This window comes from Oncorhynchus mykiss, chromosome 2 (genome assembly GCF_057628025.1).
Source record: "Oncorhynchus mykiss isolate SJ-2025 chromosome 2, ASM5762802v1, whole genome shotgun sequence".
NCBI classification, from domain to species: Eukaryota; Metazoa; Chordata; class Actinopteri; order Salmoniformes; family Salmonidae; genus Oncorhynchus; species Oncorhynchus mykiss.
Genome location: NC_143023.1, coordinates 83,830,858 through 83,854,022, shown reverse-complemented (window position 1 = coordinate 83,854,022; position 23,165 = coordinate 83,830,858). Strand labels below are relative to the sequence as shown.

General features: G+C 43.3%; 1 protein-coding gene across 8 annotated transcripts in view; it reads right to left on the bottom strand.

The window, feature by feature from the left end:
* Positions 1-23,165, bottom strand: part of LOC110497968 (SLIT-ROBO Rho GTPase-activating protein 1) — a 153,589-nt gene that overhangs the window by 33,592 nt on the left and 96,832 nt on the right. For 4 of the 8 annotated variants that reach the window (XM_090209873.1, XM_036957191.2, XM_090209880.1 and 1 more), the window contains exons 9-14: positions 22,552-22,749; positions 21,835-21,919; positions 20,594-20,621; positions 5,710-5,743; positions 3,382-3,442; positions 2,488-2,565 (exon numbers count right to left, since the gene is read on the bottom strand). In XM_090209873.1, coding sequence (XP_090065999.1) covers positions 2,488-2,565; positions 3,382-3,442; positions 5,710-5,743; positions 20,594-20,621; positions 21,835-21,919; positions 22,552-22,749 — 484 coding nt within the window. Of the gene's footprint in view, positions 1-2,487; positions 2,566-3,381; positions 3,443-5,709; positions 5,744-6,392; positions 6,502-20,593; positions 20,622-21,834; positions 21,920-22,551; positions 22,750-23,165 lie in introns of those variants that run through there. The other 4 variants (XM_036957193.2, XM_036957189.2, XM_036957190.2 and 1 more) reach the window with 2 other exon arrangements.

Genomic DNA, 23,165 nt, shown 5'->3' with positions numbered 1-23,165 from the left:
GTGAAGTGTAATTTGACTGACTGACCTATCAATCCTGGACAGTATAAAAGTATTGGGCTGACTGTACAATAATATGTTAACATCCTACAGTACCTTACAGTAACAGAACATCCTACAGTACCTTACAGTAACAGAACATCCTACAGTACCTTACAGTAACAGAACATCCTACAGTACCTCACAGTAACATAACATCCTACAGTACCTTATAGTAACATAACATCCTACAGTACCTTACAATAACAGAACATCCTAAAGTACCTTACAGTAACAGAGCATCCTACAGTACCTTACAGTAACAGAACATCCTACAGTACCTTACAGTAACAGAACATCATACAGTACCTTACAGTAACAGAGCATCCTACAGTACCTTACAGTAACAGAGCATCCTACAGTACCTTATAGTAACAGAACATCCTACAGTACCTTACAGTAACAGAACATCCTAAAGTAACACAACATCCTACAGTACCTTACAGTAAAATAACATCCTAGAGTAACATAACATCCTACAGTACCTTACAGTAACAGAACATCCTACAGTACCTTATAGTAACAGAACATCGTACAGTAACTTATAGTAACAGAACATCCTACAGTACCTTACAGTAAAATAACATCCTAGAGTAACATAACATCCTACAGTACCTTACAGTAACAGAACATCCTACAGTACCTTACAGTAACATAACATCCTACAGTACCTTACAGTAACAGAACATCCTACAGTACCTTACAGTAACAGAACATCCTACAGTACCTTACAGTAACAGAACATCCTACAGTACCTTACAGTAACAGAACATCCTAAAGTACCTTACAGTAACAGAACATCCTACAGTACCTTACAGTAACAGAACATCCTAAAGTAACATAACATCCTACAGTACCTTACAGTAACAAAACATCCTACAGTACCTTACAGTAACATAACATCCTACAGTACCTTACAGTAACATAACATCCAACAGTACCTTCCTGTAACATAACATCCTACAGTACCTTACAGTAACAGAACATCCTACAGTACCTTACAGTAACAGAACATCCTACAGTACCTTACAGTAACAGAACATCCTACAGTACCTTACAGTAACAGAACATCCTACAGTACCTTACAGTAACAGAACATCCTACAGTACCTTACAGTAACAGAACATCCTACAGTACCTTACAGTAACAGAACATCCTACAGTACCTTACAGTAACAGAACATCCTACAGTACCTTACAGTAACAGAACATCCTACAGTACCTTACAGTAACAGAACATCCTACAGTACCTTACAGTAACATAACATCCTAAAGTACCTTACAGTAACAGAACATCCTACAGTACCTTAGAGTAACAGAACATCCTAAAGTACCTTACAGTAGCAGAACATCCTACAGTACCTTACAGTAACAGAACATCCTACAGTACCTTACAGTAACAGAACATCCTACAGTACCTTACAGTAACAGAACATCCTACAGTACCTTACAGTAACATAACATCCTACAGTACCTTACAGTAACATAACATCCTACAGTACCTTACAGTAACATAACATCCTACAGTACCTTACAGTAACATAACATCCTACAGTACCTTACAGTAACAGAACATCCTACAGTACCTTACAGTAACAGAACATCCTACAGTACCTTACAGTAACAGAACATCCTACAGTACCTTACAGTAACAGAACATCCTACAGTACCTTACAGTAACAGAACATCCTAAAGTAACAAAACATCCTACAGTACCTTACAGTAACATAACATCCTACAGTACCTTATAGTAACATAACATCCTACAGTACCTTACAATAACAGAACATCCTAAAGTACCTTACAGTAACAGAGCATCCTACAGTACCTTACAGTAACAGAACATCCTACAGTACCTTACAGTAACAGAACATCATACAGTACCTTACAGTAACAGAGCATCCTACAGTACCTTACAGTAACAGAGCATCCTACAGTACCTTATAGTAACAGAACATCCTACAGTACCTTACAGTAACAGAACATCCTAAAGTAACACAACATCCTACAGTACCTTACAGTAAAATAACATCCTAGAGTAACATAACATCCTACAGTACCTTACAGTAACAGAACATCCTACAGTACTTTACAGTAACAGAACATCCTACAGTACCTTACAGTAACAGAACATCCTACAGTACCTTACAGTAACAGAACATCCTACAGTACCTTACAGTAACAGAACATCCTACAGTACCGTACAGTAACAGAACATCCTACAGTACCTTACAGTAACAGAACATCCTACAGTACCTTACAGTAACAGAACATCCTACAGTACCTTACAGTAACATAACATCCTACAGTACCTTACAGTAACATAACATCCTACAGTACCTTACAGTAACAGAACATCCTAAAGTACCTTACAGTAACAGAACATCCTACAGTACCTTACAGTAACAGAACATCCTACAGTACCTTACAGTAACAGAACATCCTACAGTACCTCTCTCGAATGAGTTCTTGATGTCATTGATTTCCATCTGAGACCCGGACACACGGAATATCCCTTGATGCTGAAGGCCTGCAGGGAACAAAGAATGGCAGAGGGGAGAGAGAAGTACAGAACCGAGAGAGAGAGAGGAAGAGAGAGGTGAGACAGAAAGGTAGACACACACGTTTAGTCCATTGTGACAGGCAGCCATTATAAAAGACCACCAGTGCAAAAAGAAAAGCCAGTTTAAGTCCCAACTAAAGGCCACATCCCATTCCTCTTGCCCTTAAGTTTTCCAATTAAAGATAATTAATGAGGGAGAGAGACCGCAACCAAGTCTTACTAAAGTGCCCTCCAGCCAGGATTAGCATTTAATAACGAGAGAGGTCAGTTCGGAACTTAATTAGTCAGGGTCTTCCCCACTAGAGACGGCCGCCCCAGTAAGACATCGCCGGTGTCCGCAAAACACAGAGAGGTCATTAGCGTCACGCCTTCAAAAGTTTAAGCCGACGTGTTTTGTTGGAGTTTTATTAATGCGTCTCACAGTGATAGTCTAACTAACCTATTTGACAGTGTGTGTGAAGGGTGTGTGTGTGTGTGGAATGTGTGTGTTGCATCCCATTGGCTGCATGGACAGATGCTGTAAACAAGATGGCATCTGCATAGTCTTTCCCATGACTGTGACTAAAATGGAACGGATTTTAACACAGACACGGGAAGAATGGAAACACCCAGACAATTAACACTGAAATTGCCGCAATGTTACCCTTGACCAGGGGAGAAGTTTTAGCACCACACAGTCATTTTGGACTGTTACGCTTGATTGGCCTGCAAGAGGTGAGAAAAGGAGAGAAAATCATAGCTGTCGCAAAACAAATACAAGTAATATATGGATGACCAGCTCACCATAGAGATTGATGAATCGAACACAGCTCTCCACCACACGGGGAATAGCTTGTCCAGAGTCCTTCACAATGAGAGGAAGGACATGTCATATTAACAGATGGCTCATTCTGAAATACATTATATCATTCAGTCTTTACATGCTTATTTTTCCCGAAATGCATGCCTCCATTATTATACTTAATGGGTGAAAGGAGAAATGACCGGTGACATTTTACTGTAGCCAGCCTTATGTATGCATTCATAAAGCCTTTATAATAACTACTTATGATAATATAACATCTGCCATTGGCATATAAGGGACTACAGTAAAGTGTTACCAATGATCCTACTGAAGGTTTACAGAGACAGACTAAAGTTTTGCAGCTACAGAACCATTCATGCCCAGTTTCTCTTAGCCAATACAACTCAATGGGGCTTCGGTGGTACCAAACATGGCCTCTTTATCTTGTTTTATTGTGTTACGTCAACACTTGAGAGCACACTTGGGACACTGATAAGGGATGTGAGGTTATGTAACAGAGCCACTACCACACACTCCATATGGAGTGGAGAGAGAGGAGGAGGAGTGAGAAAAGAGGAGAGAGAGAGAGGAGCTGTCCCTTTACAGAGAACACATTCCTCCCTCCTTCAGTAGAAGGGTACAAGAGCTGCACTCCAGAGTAGTACCAAAGTACCAGCTGCTAGCTCCCTGCTGAGGCAGAGACCTCTTACATGCTTCTAATAATGTTGTGGATGGGTTTTCACCCAGGGGGCGTAGACACACGGCCCTAAACACATCAACCATGCCGGGATTCCAGGAACCACCGGGTATCAATGTTCTGTAGCTGAGGACTGAGCAAGACAGACTATGTTTGGAGGAATTCAATATCTGTCAATGTAGATGTTGCAAGGTCTGAAATAAGTGTTGGGCATCCTACGAATTTTACAATGTAATCTAAGCCAAATTGTAAGTATAGGGTACATTTTCAATTAATAGGGTACAGATCAAATTGTACTTCATAATCCAGTTGTAGCCCTGGCACAGGAACATATGAATAAATTGACATCTATAGATGTGAGCAGTTCAGTCTGTCAGGGCAAACCTCCAGGGAGTTAGTATTGCACATCAGCACAAACGGGTGAAAGATTATCACAGACAGGAAGTCGAGGGGATGTTAGGGGCAGAAAAAGAGAGAGACAGAGATAGGAAGTCAGCATAGACAGTAAGACTGTGACAATAACAGTATCGCAATATTTTTTAAATGGCACAAATGAAAACACAAAGCAGACCAAACTATTTGGTCCTTTAAAAACCTGCTGTATGTAAAATATTGTGTGCTATAGCTTGCAAAATACACTGCTCAAAAAAATAAAGGGAACACTTAAACAACACAATGTAACTCCAAGTCAATAACACTTCTGTGAAATCAAACTGTCCACTTAGGAAGCAACACTGATTGACAATAAATGTCACATGCTGTTTTGCAAATGGAATAGACAACAGGTGGAAATTATAGGCAATTAGCAAGACACCCCCAATAAAGGAGTGGTTCTGCAGGTGTGGACCACAGACCACTTCTCAGTTCCTATGCTTCCTGGCTGATGTTTTGGTCACTTTTGAATGCTGGCGGTGCTTTCACTCTAGTGGTAGCATGAGACTGGCCCGCCCGTTCCCCAGACCTGAATCCAATTGAGCACATCTGGGACATCATGTCTCGCTCCATCCACCAACGCCACGTTGCACCACAGACTGTCCAGGAGTTGGCAGATGCTTTAGTCCAGGTCTGGGAGGATATCCCTCAGGAGACCATCCGCCACCTCATCAGGAGCATGCCCAGGCATTGTAGGGAGGTCATCCAGGCACGTGGAGGCCCCACACACTAGTGAGCCTCATTTTGACTTGTTTTAAGGACATTACATCAAAGTTGGATCAGCCTGTAGTGTGGTTTTCCACTTTAATTTTGAGTGTGACTCCAAATCCAGACCTCCATGGGTTAATAAATTTGATTTCCATTGATAATTTTTGTGTGATTTAGTTGTTAGCACATTTAACTATGTAAAGAAAAAATTATTTAATAAGAATATTTCATTCAGATCTAGGATGTGTTATTTTAGTGTTCCCTTTATTTTTTTGAGCAGTGTAAATAAATGTGACTCTGGATGACAACATAATGATGTTTGTTTCCAACATCAGGGAGCTATTTCTAAAGAAGTTAAACCCGCTTCGTGTTTTGTTTCCTTGCCACAATACTAACGAGTATGGCAATACTGTTATCACCCCAGCCCTGACAGACAGACAGGTAGCAGTAGGGACGGGTCCCTCTCCACTCCACAGTGTCTCCACTCTACCTGGTGTCTGGTGTGCGAGTTCCGTCGTCCGCGGCTATGAAGAAGCAGAGAAGAAAGCAGAGAGAGCGAGAAAGAGGTGAAACCCAGATTAAATCACCACAGCAGCCAGCTACAGTACCACAGCCCAGCCCTCCCCCACACACTAAGAATAGAGCTGGCGTCAAACGCAGGGGAAGCAGCAGGGCATTGTGGGGAGGTGGTGGATTCCTTATCGCTCTGGCCACCATCCCCTGGCTGTCACATATATCCTGCTGACAATGGCTGCTTTCAAACCAGCCAGAGAAGAGAGAGAAGGAAGAGAGAGGAATAGGGAGGAATACCAATGCCCTAGCTGACAGCAGAGACTCGGGGGAAAGATGGAGACAAACATCTTCCCTACATCCCGTCCTCCTTCCCCCCACCCTCCCCCTTTACCCCCCTCCACTGTGCTAGTGTGCCCTCTGCTCTGTCATCATACCTCCTTCCCTGGATGCACTCTGTCAGTAGCAATGCCACCCCTGTGCTTCCCCAACGTTTGAGACTACAGAGAGAAACGAGAAGATAAAATCCCTGACTGGTGTGGTCAGCCTAATGATCAGACCCCAGGAAAAAGACAAAAGTGTGAGTTGTTGAGTTACGGTCATTATTATGGAAACGGTCGGAGAGACGGTCGGTAGCAGTCCAAGGCCAGACTTGACCAGTACCTTGACAAAGGACTCCAGATTGCCATTAAACAACTTAACGTTAAAGACCGAGCGGGGCCTAGCCCTCCTATTTGTGCCACTGTGAGGTTTGGGCGGCACATTGGGAGGCCTGGAAAATGGAGAGTGTGTTAGAGAAATCTCCCACCATGAACATACACCGTTTGTCTGAACTCACCAATGTCCGAAGTTCAAAAATCTGACATCTGAGATTTCAGACAAACTACGCACGCAAATGTGAACAATCCTAAACTATCACACAAAAGTGACTTCTTGTGTTGTGAAGTCGTGTATGGTGTCACCCAGCCTGTCCTGTGAGTGTTAGTCGTGAGATGACGCTGGGCCCGGATCCTGATATCCCACTAGTCTGTCACCATCTCCTAGAGAGATTATTAGATGGAGGGTTTGATATCCCCATTAGTCTGTCACCATCTCCTAGACAGAGATTATTAGATAGAGGGTTTGATATCCCCACTAGTCTGTCACCATCTCCTAGAGAGAGATTATTAGATGGAGGGTTTGATATCCCCACTAGTCTGTCACCGTCTCCTAGAGAGAGATTATTAGATGGAGGGTTTGATATCCCCACTAGTCTGTCACCATCTCCTAGAGAGAGATTATTAGATGGAGGGTTTGATATCCCCACTAGTCTGTCACCATCTCCTAGAGAGAGATTATTAGATGGAGGGTTTGATATCCCCACTAGTCTGTCACCGTCTCCTAGAGAGAGATTATTAGATGGAGGGTTTGATATCCCCACTAGTCTGTCACCGTCTCCTAGAGAGATTATTAGATAGAGGGTTTGATATCCCCACTAGTCTGTCACCATCTCCTAGAGAGAGATTATTAGATGGAGGGTTTGATATCCCCACTAGTCTGTCACCGTCTCCTAGAGAGAGATTATTAGATGGAGGGTTTGATATCCCCACTAGTCTGTCACCATCTCCTAGAGAGAGAATTACCACTCAACTTCAAAAGGTCATGAAAAGACCAGGCCTACTGGGATGAGTGTGTGTGGGCGCCGTGCGGCAGCATCCACCTGACAACATGTCCCGGTGGGAGAGGGTGTGTGTATTTGTATTTATTATGGATCCCCATTAGCTGCTGCCAAAACAGCAGATTCATTTTTCTGGACCCCAGGAAGAGTAAGGCAGTTTATACAATTTTAAAACATTACAATACATTCACAGATTTCACAACACAATGTGTGCCCTCAGGCCCCTACTCCATCACTACCACATACCTACAGTACTAAATCCATGTGTATGTATAGTGTGTATGTGTGTGTATGCATGTGTCTATGCATGCATGTGTCTGTGCCAATGTTTGTGTTGCTTCACAGTCCCTGCTGTTCCATAAGGAGTTTTTTATCTGTTTTTTAAATCTAATTTTACTGCTTGCGTTAGTTACTCGATGTGGAATAGAGTTCCATGTAGTCATGGCTCTATGTAGTACTGTCTGCCTCCCATAGTTTGTTCTGGACTTGGGGACTGTGAAGAGACCTATTGTGGCATGTCTTGTGGGGGTATGCATGGGTGTCCGAGCTGTGTGCCAGTAGTTAAGACAGACAGCTCGGTGAATTCAACATGGCAATACCTCTCATAAATACCTCTCATCTCCTCCACTTTCAACCAGGAGAGTGGCATGCATATTATTAATATTAGCTCTCTGTGTACATTCAAGGGCCAGCCGTGCTGCCCTGTTCTGAGCCAATTGCAAGTCCTTTTTTGTGGCACCTGACCACACAACTGAACAGTAGTCAAGGTGCGACAAAACTAGGGCCTGTAAGACCTGCCTTGTTGATAGTGTTGTTATGAAGGCAGAGCATCGCTTTATTATAGACAGACTTCTCCCCATCTTAGCTACTACTGCATCAATATGTTTTGACCATGACAGTTTCCAATCTAGTGTTACTCCAAGCAGTTTAGTCACCCCAAATTGCTCAATTTCCACATGATTTATTACAAGATTTAGTTGAGGTTTAGGGTTTAGTGAGTGTTTTGTTCCAAATACAATGCTTTCAGTTTTAGAAATATTTAGGGCTAACTTATTCCTTGCCACCCACTCTGAAACTAACTGCAGCTCTTTGTTGAGTGTTGCAGTCATTTCAGTCACTGTAGTAGCTGACGTGTAAAGTGTTGAGTCATAGAAACTATGGCTTTACTCAAAGTCAGTGGCATGTCTTTGAAAGCTGAAAACAGCAAGGGGCCTAAATAGCTACTCTGGGGAATTCCTGATTGTAACTGGATTATATTTAATAGGCTTCCATTAACCTCTTGAACCTCTGGGGGCAGTATTTCATTTTTGGATGAAAAACATTCCCGTTTTAAACAAGATATTTTGTCACGAAAAGATGCTCGACTATGCATATAATTGACAGCTTTGGAAAGAAAACACTGACTTTTCCAAAACTGCAAAGATAGTCTGAGTGCCACAGAACTAATGCTACAGGCGAAACCAAGATGAAATTTCATACAGGAAGTGAGCCAGATTTTGAATGCGCTGTGTTCCAATGTCTCCTTATATGGCTGTGAATGCGCAAGGAATGAGCCTACATTTTCTGTCGTTTCCCCACGGTGTCTGCAGCATTGTGACGTATTTGTAGGCATATCATTGGAAAATTGACCATAAGAGACTACATTTACCAGGTGTCCGCTCGGTGTCCTCCGTCGAAACTATTGCGTAATCTCCAGGTGCGTGCATTTTTCCATTTTGTTCAGAGGAGAAACCAAACTGCCACGAGTGATTTATCATCGAATAGATATGTGAAAAACACCTTGAGGATTGATTCTAAACAACTTTTGCCATGTTTCTGTCGATATTATGGAGTTAATTTGGAAAAAAGTTTGCCGTTGTAATGACTGAATTTTCGTTTTTTTTCTTAGCCAAACGTGATGAACAAAACGGAGTGATTTCTCCTACACAAATAATATTTTTGGAAAAACTGAACATTTGCTATCTAACTGAGAGTCTCCTCATTGAAAACATCCGAAGTTCTTCAAAGGTAAATTATTTTATTTGAATGCTTTTCTTGTTTTTGTGAAAATGTTGCCTGCTGAATGCTAGGCTTAATGCTATGCTAGCTATCAATACTCTTACACAAATGCTTGTGTAGCTATGGTTGAAAAGCATTTTTTGAAAATCTGAGATGACAGTGTTGTTAACAAAAGGCTAAGCTTGTGAGCCAATATATTTATTTCATTTGCGATTTTCATGAATAGTTAACGTTGCGTTATGCTAATGAGCTTGAGGCTATAATTACGCTCCCGGATACGGGATTGCTCGTCGCAACAGGTTAACAAACACCCTCTGTGTTCTGTTAGACAAGTAACTCTTTATCCACATTATAGCAGGGGGTGTAAAGCCATAACACACACGGTTTTCCAGTAGCGGACTATGATCAATAATGTTAAAAGCTGCACTGAAGCCTAACAAGACAGCGCCCACAATCATTTTATCATCAGTCATTTGTGTAAGCGCTGTGCTTGTTGAGTGTCCTTTCCTATAAGCATGCTGAAATTTTGTTGTCAATTTGTTTACTGTAAAATAGCATTGTATCTGGTCAAACACAATTTTTTCTAGAAGTTTACTAAGGGTTGGTAACAGGCTGATTGGTCGGCTATTTGAGCAAGTAAAGGGGGCTTTACTATTCTTACTATTCCAGGCCTTAGGGCACACGCTCTCTAGTAGGCTTAAATTGAAGATGTGGCAAATAGGAGAGGCGATATCGTCTGCTATTATCCCCAGTAATTTTTCATCTAGATTTTATGACCCTGTTTGCTTGTCATTGTTGATAGACAAAAACAAAACAAACAAAAAAATCACCTCTTCCACACTGACTTGACGGAATTCAAAAGTACAATTCTTGTCTTTCATAACTTGGTCCGATATACTTGGATGTGTAGTGTCAGCGTTTGTAGCTGTCATGTCATCCCTAAGTTTGCTTACTTTGCCAATGAAAAAGTAGTTAGCAATATCAGTGGGCTTTGTAATGAATGAGCCATCTGATTTTTCCCAAAATTGAATTAAGGTGCCCCAAAGCTTTCAATAGTGTAATGCAGTTTCTACAGTCATTTTCTTAATGGGTGCGTGCTTATTAGTAACTGGAATAAGTCGATTCAAGTGCAGCGTCTGGTTGCTCCTCATTACACACCACAGACCAGCAAATATTATTTGTATCCGTGACTGTGGCATGTAGGATGACAGGGGGGGTTGTCTCGTGAGTTCAATAATCTCACAACTGTGGCATGTAGGATGACAGGGGGGGGGGGGTTGTCTCGTGAGTTCAATCATCTCACGACTGTGGCCAGCAGGGTTGTCCCTCTACTGCCATTCTCATGGTTATATTTAAACACATTTCTACCAGAATAGGCAAGAGAAAAAACAAACGTGAGTAATGTGTCAAAACAATCAATATCTTCGTATTAGTCACATGCGCCAAGTACAACAGACCTTACAGTGAAATGCTTACTTACGAGCCCCTAACCGAAGAATACAGATAAGAATAAGACATAAAAGCAACAAGTATTTAAAGAGCAGCAGTAAATAAAAATAAATATATATATATACATACATACATACACACACACACACAAATCCTTCTCCACACTAACTAAACACAACAGACTCTGAATACCCCATATACTCATAAACAGATCAATATTGTTAACCAGTTTGTAATAGGCAAACTCAACCCTCAGTCTCGCTGCCAACATCCCCTCCAGCAATCCCACCACATCCACAGACCCCTGTCCCCGAATACTGTTTTTTCAGGTCTTCCATAGTGCTAATTTAGCTGCCCCTAACACAAAATTAAGCAAAACAACTACACCCCTTCGACTAAACCTGTACTTTAGCTAAAATATAAACTGTTGGGAAGAGAAAATCTCTCCCAAAGCTGAGAACCAAGAAGTGATCAGGTCAATCATCCTGACCAACCTGGGACACTGTAAAAACAGATTCTCTGTGCCAGAGTTTCAGACTCAGCACAGAATGTACACCCCTCCCCAGGTGTACCAGATGCATGTTGGTGGCTATGGCTCCAGGTATTATCCTCAATTGGAGGTCAGATGTCCTCTTTTCAATAGGCAGTTTGTATAAAGACCGCCAACAGCCTTTTGGGGATGCACCTGGACCAAACACACCCACCCACCTCGCAGATTTTTACCCCTTCCAGGGAAGAGGCATGGGACAGTTTGACACAAATTTTGTACAGGGCCTTCTTTCCCACCTCCTTGAACTCCCTCCAGCCCCGGGGCATCGAATGAAATCAGCATCCCCACGTCCTCCTCAAATGACCCCGCCGCAGCACTAACAATCAGTACAGGAACCTCATAATACAGACCCTCCTTCCAACGTTCAGAATTGGAAGTGTCAGTCACATACTGCAGTGTCAGTCACAGACCTCAGCTACGACCTTCCTCAGTAGGCGAGAATCGGATCCCCGCTCTTTCTCCCAGCTCCTCCAACGATCTGCTCCTGCTCCGCATCAGAGGACCTAGCTTAGTACACCCCACACTTAACAGGCATGAACGTAGGCTTGCTGAACCCAGAGCACGGGACTGGATGGCAGGCTCTTCAAAAAGCCACATCCCTGGTGACATGCCGGCCTTACGGGACTTGACAAGAACTCTCCAAGCCTGAATAACAGACTCATAAAATGAATTCAGGCCAGACAAATCACCCCTTCCAGCTTGAAGAAGAAAAGGTGCTTGTCTAAGCCCAAACAGCCCGCTCTCCTCATCAATGTGTAGGCTGTGTCGACCCAGCTAGAACCGTCAATGTACAACAGTCTCTGGGCTGCTTGAAGCCGGAAAGCCATGATCATGGAAGAAATGTCCACCAGGCCTTGCCCACCCTCGTGCAGTGGCAGGTACAGGGCTTTAATCCAGTGTTGTCCAGACCAGAAGAAATTGACAAGGGTCCTCTGAAGCGCTTGTATCAGACGTGGCTGTAAAATCATAGTCTGTGCCACAGGGTAGAGGCGGCAAGATTATTAGCTACCAGGACCCTTCCTCTATAAGACAGCTGGGGTAGCACCCATTTCCACCTTGACAGTCTGGCACACACTTACTCCACTACACCCTCCCAGTTCTTTTTCTGAAATACATCAGAGCCTAGAAAAAAAACCAATGTCTTCATCCCATCTCTGCCCCACTGAAGCCCACCTGGTAACCGTGGAGCAGACCCCGTCTGATGCTGACCTGCCCACCGTGATTCACTAATTTCCCAATTAACTCTGGTTAAGGAGGCCCCCTCATACACCTTTAAAGTGTTTGAGAGAACCTTAACATCCTCACCCCCTGTAATAAAAACTGTCTAACTGTCTTCCTGGTCTAACTCGGGCAGTTGTTGTTGCCATCCTGTACCTGTCCCACAGGTGTGATGTTCGGATGTACCGATCCTGTGCAGGTGTTGTTACACGTGTGTTGTAACTTTAATGTGTTACAGAGTTAATGTTTAAGTTAATTAATTGAGCTGTATCTAAAGATATTTCTTTACAGTTATTTACATATGTAATTGTATTGGTTAGTATTGAATTACGCTTTTGACTGCAAGTTCCAGAATGCCTTGCGACAGGAAGTCATGTGCAGGTGCAAGGTGATTAAGCTGACTTTCCGCTAGCATCTTACCTGCATTGCTCTGTAGAATTTAAAGTTGTTTAAATGTAACGTGAACAAGTATTATTACTAAAAGAAGCTTTCATATCAAACCCGACGTCCCGAGTCCTTACTTTGACAACAGTTAATCAAAAATTTGGTGCCGAAACCCGGGATATGAGCTGCGACGAAGAAGCGGCTGAAATGGCTGAGGAGTAACGTTGGCATGAAGCAGAAAGAATGAGACGAAAGCGGGGTACCATTCGAGGCACCACAATGCGGATTTTGAATCAGGTTGACGTGGAAATAGCCCAGTCAAATCCGGATACCGATCACTTGAGTACATTGTTGAAATTGCTATCAGCTAAGGAGGACAGTTTGTTTGAACTTGATAGTGGAATTGAACAGTTAACGCCATTGGACGGATTGGAGGCAGAGATTGCATGCACGGAGGATTACAAAGAGCGCATTATCATGCTGAAGAGCCGTGCACAAAGAGTGATAATATCAATATCATGGATATCAATCCACTACCAGCCCGGGTGAGTGACGCTAACTCAAACAGATCACAGAGACAATCAGTAAGGCTACCAAAGTTGATTATTGAGAAATTCTAGGAGATGTCAGTATGTGGCAGGAGTTTTGGAGCCAGTATGAGACTGCTATTCACAATGATTCACTGTGTAATAAAAAGAAGTGTATCTATCTGAAAACTTATCTCACTGGACCAGCTGCAAAGGCAGTAGCAGGACTGATGTTAACAGACAGTAATTATGATGATGCAATCACTTTACTCAAGAGCAGATTTGGAAGGAAAGATCTTGTGATTAGTGCTCATATGTCAAAGCTGCTGAATCTCACATCTGTGAAGAAATCCTCTGATCTAAATGCATTGAGGCAGCTATATGATGAATGTGAAATTCAGATTAGGAGCCTGGAATCACTGGGTGTAGTGTCAGAAACCTATTGAAGCCTACTATGCCCAATCTTACTGCAGATGATTCCAGAGGACATAGGTGTTGACTATAGTCGTCAGAGGGGAGTAGATGATGAATGGAAAGTGTCTGACATGATCAGTTTCCTACAGAAAGAGGTTCAGAGCAGGGAGAGAGCGCTACAAATGACAAGATTATGCAACCAACAGAAAGAGAGCAAACCATGGAACAAGTCATGCTTCTCCAATGAAATGAAAACAAAAAGACCCAACATGCCCTCTGCTGCAGCACTGCATACAGCCAGTCAGGAGGAACAAAACTGTCTATTCTGTGACAGTGCAGACCACAAATCAGAAAACTGCCCTGACCCCAATATTGCTACACGCAAAGAGAAACTAAAGAAAATGGGAAGATGCTTTATATGTTTAGGACAGAGACACATAGCAAAATGCTGTAAGGTCAAAGATGTGTCATGTGCAACATGTGGAAGCAGACATCACATTGCTGTGTGTACCAGTAAGAGGAGTGAGGTGCAACCCCCTACTGTTTCTGTAGATGCTGTTGTTTCCTCAGTTATTCCCCATTCAGTGAGGATGAAACCAGATGGACAGAACACTGTGTTGCTACAAACGGCAAAGACATGGGTAGAAGGCCCATCGGGCAGGAAGATAGCTCGTTGCTTACTAGATGGAGGCAGTCAGAGAAGCTTCATACATGAAAACCTTGTGAAGGGCTTGAAGCTACCAGTAATCAGACAAGAGGCACTCATTCTTCACACGTTTGGCTCCTCCGCCCCAGCAACGTCCCAACGCAACACAGTGAAAGTCATCTTGGAGAATGTCTGGGACAAACAGCAGAGAATAGAGATAGAGGCAATTGAAACCCCACAAGTATGCACAGCTGTGATGAAGGTTCCTGGTGAACAGATTCAACATGAGCTCAATAGAAAGGGACTGCAGCTCACAGACTTTCCAGGAGATGACAATGATCCTGAACTATAGTTCAGATAGTATCAGGCAGAGTGGAGGGACTGACGGAGACGCTAGTTGCTTTAGAGAGCACCTTTGGATGGTCGGTGCAGGGACCCGTGCCCATGTCAAGTGTCGCTGAGGCAACCTGCATGTTCATCCCACTTGATGAAGACACACTAGTCTCCAAGCAACTGCATGCATTCTGGGAGCTTGAGTCTCTGGGTATTCTAAGCGAGAAAACACAGAACGCAGAGGAAAACGAGGCTCTACAAAGGTTTGAGGAAACAACCACCTTCAAAAATGGGCGATACCATGTGGAGTTGCCATGGAAATGAGAAATGCCAGAACTCCAAGACAACTATAGAATCGCCAATAAACGGTTTGAAGGTCTGAAGAAAAGACTGAAGAAGGATGTGACGTTGTACAGCAGATACAATGAAGTAGTAGAGGACTACTTACAACAAGATATGGCAGAGGACGTGCCCAAGGACAACGCATCAAGCGCAGACAACGTAAAATACTACCATGCAGTACTCCGAGAAGATAAGGTGACCACAAAACTGAGAGTGGTGTTTGATGCCTCGTCCCATGAAGATGGCTGTCCATCCCTCAATGACTGTCTACTCACAGGACCGAACCTGAATCCGGATCTGCTCAGCGTTCTGATAAAGTTCAAATTACATGAGATCGCATTCATGGCAGACATCAAGAAAGCTTTCCTGCAAATAGCCCTAGCAGAGAGAGACAGAGACGCCGTGAGATTTCTATGGCTCGCAGGCCCACCAAGGGGAGAAAATGAAGAGGAGCTGTGTGTGCTGAGGATGAAAAGAGTGGTATTTGGAGCTTCCCCAAGTCCATTTTTGCTGGCAGCTACAATCAGGAAGCACCTGAAACAATATGAAACAGAACAACCAGAAGTTGTAGAGATACTGAGAGAGTCACTCTATGTAGATGACTTCATTGTAAGTTCACGCAATGTTGAAGAGGCTTACCTTGTGACAACAACTGCAAAGCGAATGCTGTCGATTGCAGGCATGGGCCTTTGTAAATGGATGACCAATTCTCCTGAATTGAAAACAAAATGGGAGGAGAGTACGACAACTGACCACCCGTTGACGCTAGAAACACAAGGATTAGTGCTGAAGGTTTTAGGTTTAGTATGGAGGCCGGAAACAGATTACTTTGTGCTTGACCTCAGGCCGCTACTGAGCATTCTAAAGCAAAAGGAAAACACAAAGAGAAGTGTTCTGCAGTCGTCTGCACGAATCTTCGACCCTCTTGGTTTCTTAACTCCCTTCACCATCAGGATCAAGTGCATGTTCCAGGAAATGTGGGAGAGGGGACTCAGCTGGGACGAAGAATTACCACCTGATCTGACACGAGAATGGCAACAGTGGTGTTCAGAACTACCCCAGTTACACCAGCTCACTATACCAAGGTGGTACAGAACAGACATGCGGCCACAGAATAACCCCACCCTGAAACTACACGTGTTCTGTGATGCAAGTGAAAGGGCTTACAGTGCAGTAGCTTACTTGCAAGGTGAGTCACAAGACAGGGAAACAACAAGTCTAGTCGCATCCAAGTCCAGGGTAGCCCCACTTAAGAAAATGACGCTGCCACGCCTGGAGCTCATGGGAGCTGAGATTGAAGCGAGACTAGCAAACAACTTGATGACCACACTGAAAATGGAAGAAAAACAGATCAAAATGTGGACAGACTCGATGATCGTGCTGCATTGGATTTGCAGCTCAGCTCAGAAATGGAAACAGTTTGTTGCGAACAGAGTGACGGAGGTCCCGTCCTTGACCAATCCAGAGTCATGGTCACATTTTGAAGGGAAAACTAATCCAGCTGACCTCCCTACAAGAGGACAAACTGTTCGAAACTTGACACAGAGCGAGCTATGGTGGAATGGAACCAGAATTCTGACATCACCCAATCAGTCCGAAGAGACTGATGATAACAAGGTTCCGGAAGAGGTGAAAAAAGAACTCAAGTCCAGTTGCCAGGTTACTGTACAACTCGCAGCAAACTGCACAGACATTACTGAACCTGTGTTGGAGCTTGAAAGGTACAGCAAACTGAAAAGAGTGTTCAGAGTCACTGCCTGGATAAAGAGATTCAGAGCCAATGCTCGCACAACCATAAAGATGCAAGGTGAACTGACTGCTGACGAACTGTTCGATGCAGAAAAGTACTGGATTAAGGTAACTCAACAACAGAGTTTTGGACAGGAGATCAAACTACTGAAGACAGGAAAAAGCCTAAACAATGACTGTAAAATCAGAGAACTGAAACCTTTCCTGGACGAACACGAACTACTCATTGTAGGAGGAAGACTGCAACAGTCCAAGTTCACATTCAGAGAGCAGCACCCATGGGTTCTGCCCAATAAGTACAGATACGCAGAAATGCTGATACAGTACCACCATGAGAAGGTGATGCATTCTGGAGCAAGTGACACTCAGCACCCAACATTAAACAAGGGGGAAATGACACGCAGATGGAAGTACAGGCAGAGACTTGTGACCAGTTTCTGGAACAGTTGGCGAAGAGATTACTTGCTGGATCTAAAGTCAGCACACCGCTGTGACACACGACAGCCCACCCCACTGAAAGCGGGTGACGTTGTACTCATTGGAGAAGATAACACACCCAGACAAACCTGGAAACTAGGAAAGATTGAGGAACTGTTTCCAGGCCGAGATGGCCTAGTTAGATCATGTTCAGTTCGTACTACTTCAGGGACTTTGTTGAGGAGACCTATTCAGTTGATATACTGCCTAGAGATCTAGTTGAACACAGTTGTTCATCGGGGGGTGGGGGGGGGGGGGGGTGTTGTAACTTTAATGTGTTAAATTTTTTTTTAGAGTCAGTAGAAAGGCCTCTTTAGTGTCCTAGGTTTTCATAAATTGCCTTCCGCCTGTAAGCTGTTAGAGTCTTAATGACCGTTCCACAGGTGCATGATCATTAATTGTTTATGGTTCATTGAACAAGCATGGGAAACCGTGTTTAAACCCTTTACTATAAGGATCTGTGAAGTTATTTGGATTTTTTATCTTTGAAAGACAGGGTCCTGAAAAAGGGATGTTTGTTCTTTTGCTGAGTTTATCACATTTATCACATGGTTAAAACTGAAAAAAACTTGTATTGACAGAAAAAGATGTGTTCCTTTGTGCAGTATATATCCCTCCCTCAGAATCCCCATATTACTCAGAGGAGATCTTCCCCACCTTTGAGGAAGACACGTGCCATTTCCAGGCCCAGGGAAATGTGCTCATCTGTGGGGACACAAATACGAGCACAGGAACACTACCTGATCTAACGAGCACACGAGGGGACAGCTTTATTACAGGCCATACTGTTTCAAACGGTCTTAATCTCCCCATAGAAACAACAGTGACAGCACCATCAACAAAAACAGAAGGGATCTGTTGCAGCTCTGTAGAAGCCTGGGTCTGTACTTTGTCAATGGTAGGTTACAGGGGTACTCTTTGGGAAGATTCACCTACTGCTCACCTCTTGGCCACAGCACAGTAGACTATATGATTACAGACATTGACCCTTTCTCTCCCAGCTCATTCACTGTCAAGCCACGAACACCTCTGTCTGATCACAGCCAAATTACATTGTTCCTCAAAAGAACAGACATGGAAACAACCACACATCCACAGCCCAGTAAGCTGTACAACATCAGAAACTCATACAGATGGGCCCAAAACAGCACAGAAGAATACCAGAAAGCAACCTGTAGCCAAAATATCCAAACACTCTTAGATAACTTTCTGGATACCACATTCACTTACAGTAAAGAAGGTATCAATCTAGCAGTAAAAAACATCAACTACTGTATATATTCAGGCATATGGCAAAAAAGTGGTTAGTCTCCACAATTCAGAGGTTAAATGCCTATTCTTCGCAAATGACCTATGCCTGCTGTCGCCCAGTAAACCCCAAAAAGACTAAAATAATGATTTTCCAGAGAAGATCCAGATCTCAGGGAATTAGACCAAAGTCCTCAATTGGTACACAATAAATAGAGTACTGCACACACCTCATTACTTAGGTGTAAAAATAAGCACAACTGGACACCTTAATGATGCAGTGAATGAACTGAGAGAGAAAGCAAGCAGGGCATTCTACGCCATTAAAAACAAATTCAAATTGAAATACCTATTAAAATTAGGCTAAAACTAATTGAATATGTCATTGAACCAATTGCACTTTATGGCAGCGAGGTATGGGGTTCACTTGCAAATCAAGATTTAATCAAATGGCACAAACACCCCATTGAAACCCTACATGCAGAGTTCTGTAAGATTCTCCTACATGTCCAGAGGAAAACTACAAACAATGCATGCAGGGCAGAATTAGGCCAATATCCACTAATAATAAAAACTTGAAAAAGAGCAATTAAGTTTTGGAAACATCCAAAATACTTTGACCCCCTCTCATATCATTACCAAGCCCTGCAATACCAAGAGCTGAGCAAAGAAAAGAGTCCCCTCATCCAGCTGGTCCTGGGGCTGAGTTCACAAACCTGTCCTACTAATACACTGAAGCCTCAGGACCAGAACATCCAATCAATCAGAATAAAACAAATTACAACACAGTCAAAACAAAACTACATTGCTTATTGGGAAACACAAGCACAAAGCAAAATCCAGTGCTATCTGGCTCTAAATCAACAGTACACCGTGGCTAACTACATTTCCTGACAAAATGTAAAAAATATAAAACAATTAGAGAGTTTCATTTCCCCAAATTTGAAACCCTTATTCAAGGTTTCAAAGACCTCTCTGATGAGAATAGGCTACCTGTTCTGTTGGGGGAGGACGCAGAGAGCTGTGAGTTGGCAGCGCACTACATTGCTGCCTGCCATAAGATGAGGGACAGTGTCTGACAGACCAATCAACCTGCACATGTCCTCTACTGTATGCGTATTGTTATTGTTCAATGTATGGTTATTTTGACCCTTGGTTATTGTTGTTACTGTTGTCCCGTTGACAATTTTGATTCTTATTATTTTAATATTGTAAATATCCAAAGTAATCTTTGGAAATATGTACATTGTTACATCATGCCAATAAAGCAAATTTAATTTAATTGAAAGAGAGAGAGAGAGAAAGAAAGAGAGAAAAAAAGACAGCGAGAGAGATAGAGCGCGAGCGCAAGAGAGCGAGAGAGAGAGCGAGAGAGAGAGAGAGCGAGAGAGAGAGAGCGAGAGAGAGAGAGCGAGAGAGAGAGCGAGAGAGCTAGAAAGACAGCGAGAGAGAAAGCGAGAGAGAAAGCGAGAGAGCAAGAGGGTTGAGGCTCTTGGAAGGGGACAATATTACCAGGCCATACCATGCTGGGCATATGGCAAATTCAAACCCTGGGGAGTCTAGAGCAGTAACATCTGGTCTCTCTTCTCCAGGGTCAGCAGTTTGATAATAGCTCAAGTACAGTAGGGATTGTTCTACTCTTCACACAGTGATAAGTGAGAACTTTAAGTGGCAAACTTTTATTTTCTTGGTCGTTTTACTGTAGGAGGATAAAGAGAAATGGCATTCGCAACGAAGAGTACACTGACTTTTACTTATGGGGATACGTTTTCAAAGAACTGAATAGGGACAGCTAAATATAGACAGAAAGGGTCTTATTAAAACCTAAGAGGTTAGTGTGTGAGGGAGAGAGAGAGCGTGGTAGTGTCTTACCTTGTGGTCATATAGTCCCCTTGGTGACCTGTGGAGACCGAGGGGAGAAAGGGGAAGGGAGAGAGAGGATGTGAGATGAGACATGGGACCTTTCCCAGAGGAGCCTGCAGATCATTGTGCACACGCTCAGTAAAGCATATGCAGCCCTGCCATCTGCCCACAACCACTGGCTTCATGGTGACGCACACAATGACACATAATGACTCACACACAGTAACACACACTTATACTTTAACTGCAGTAAAAAAAAAATGCCTGTCCAAACACACACACAAACACACACACAATTTTACCTTCACACGCAAAAACGCATGTTTTCACAAGTCAAGAAACTCCAAATCCAACAAATTGCTCCTAACAAGAGGAACGGTTTCAACTTTAAACCTGTGCCCATCCACAATGCACATGGACAGGATCCGACCTGTCAGGGTAACACCAGGGTGGGGCTAGCTTTACCTATACCTACTTGAACACACTCACCAACATTCACTGTAGCAGGCAGGAGTCCATGGCTAATTATTATCAAAGTCCCCATTCTCTTCCTCAACTCCTTGTACAGCCAACAGATTGACTGAGACTGACGGATTTAGACCACACGAGAACTTGCTTCCTGCTTTGTTAGCTAGTTAGCTAGCATTCAGCAGCAGCTTAGTGTTGACAGTAGCTTAGTCAAATGCCTTGAGGAGATCCCACCAATGTAGAACACAGGGAACCCAGCCATAATAGTCATACCGCACTAATGCTGCCAGGCCATTAAGCTAACCACTAATCAATCACGAAGAGGGATAGTACATCAGCACAATCCCTTTAGCTCTGACTTGGTGCCTAATGCTGAGGTTAGCATCTCGGTTGTGAGGCCTGATGGAGAAAGTAGCAAAATGGAAATTTTGCCACAGAGGTTAGATTGAAGTGGACCATTTTAGAATCAAACAAATGTTTTTAACGGTTTCTAATTAGCTCTAAAGTACTGCACTTGGTTTGGAATGTGCATGCAATCTTTCCCTTTCATTTATTCAGGAGTTCCTTTACAAACCCACACAGACAATAGCGGAGACGTTCAGTATACCATTTCATACATATGGAAACCTGCTTAGATCACAACTCAGCCAAACAGACAGAAGGGACATACAGACAGAGGAGTCAGACAGATACAGACAGATAGACTAACTAACCAACAGACGGACAGACGGGACCGCCAGACAGGAAGTAGGCCAGCACAATGTGGGTCTCTGATCCCTTACCTTCTCCCAGAGTCCTCTTCAGTAGGTCGTGCTTGGCCTGCAGTTTGGAGATGAGATTGCTGCCCTCCAGAAACTCCCGGAATTTCTGTGGAGAATTCAGAGTGATTACTAGGGCTGATGAGCCAAGTAAGCGTTGCCTGCCCTTACGACACCAATCTCTGATAAGGCAGCCAAGGGCAAAGGACAGAACAACAACGGGAGTCTTTTTAAAGCTTTATCGCACCATGTCCATCTTTAGACAGCCAGGAGGACAGAAGAAGAGGAAATAGCCTAACCGCTCTCTAAGGAAGATATATTTTTGGAGAGCTTTGTTTCTGAGAGTTAAAATGCCAAGAGAGGGAATACATATGATATGCACACATTTTAGAGCTCTAACAAATCCCTAGAAATACAAGCACAGCTTCTGTTCACATTCCTCAGATAGATTACAACTACTACCACAACTACAAGACCATGGATCCCAACCATCCAAACTAGTCAAAATCCAATGTATTAATTTCCTAGCCATCTATCAATAGCAGTTTCCATAGTGACTGACAGTCTGAATTTAAAGTCAGCAGGACTTACTGAACGTGTCCAATAAGAAACTATAGTTTTTGCTTTCCATTGCAAAACATTTTGCTATGTTTTGCTACTACAGTATGCACATGAATATGACCCTGCCCAGTTCTCTACAGTCATAACCTGGAGGTTACCAATAGGGGGCACTCCACTCACCATGAAGTAGAATTGCTCTGTCTCCTGCTGGTTGGCCCTCCGTTTGGCGATGCTGGGCTTGCTGAGGTAGGTCTCAGACACGGTGGACTTCACCGACTCGGTGGAGCGGCTGTGGTGGAAACACTCGGATACGTCGTAGTCCTCGATGGTCACCATGTCCTGGATGGTCGTCAGGGTGGCCTCTGACGTCTTCTTGATCTGGAGGGCACCCAAAGAGGATCAGCGCTTTAGGACAGGTTTATAGTGTCACAGGTGTAAACACATTCAAACACATTACACTGTCATTTGTTTTCCCTCAAGTACTCATAAGCTCACTCAAGTTTCCCAATCCGGCTCGAAGGACCAGTGCTCAGTGACGACCACTGACCAAATGACCCCTGAACTCCTAGGCAGTAATGTGATAAATGCATGGCTTTTCATTTCTTTCTGCATGGCCTTTCGTTTCACACTCAGCATGACAAATGCATCCGTCCTTGAGCATGACTCCAGACCAGAGCAATCAATTTGCATGCACTCAGAAACAATAGAGGTGGAAGGAAGGTAGGGATGAAAGAATAGAGGTGGAAGAAAGGTAGGGATGAAAGAATAGAGGTGGAAGGATGGTAGGGGCGGCA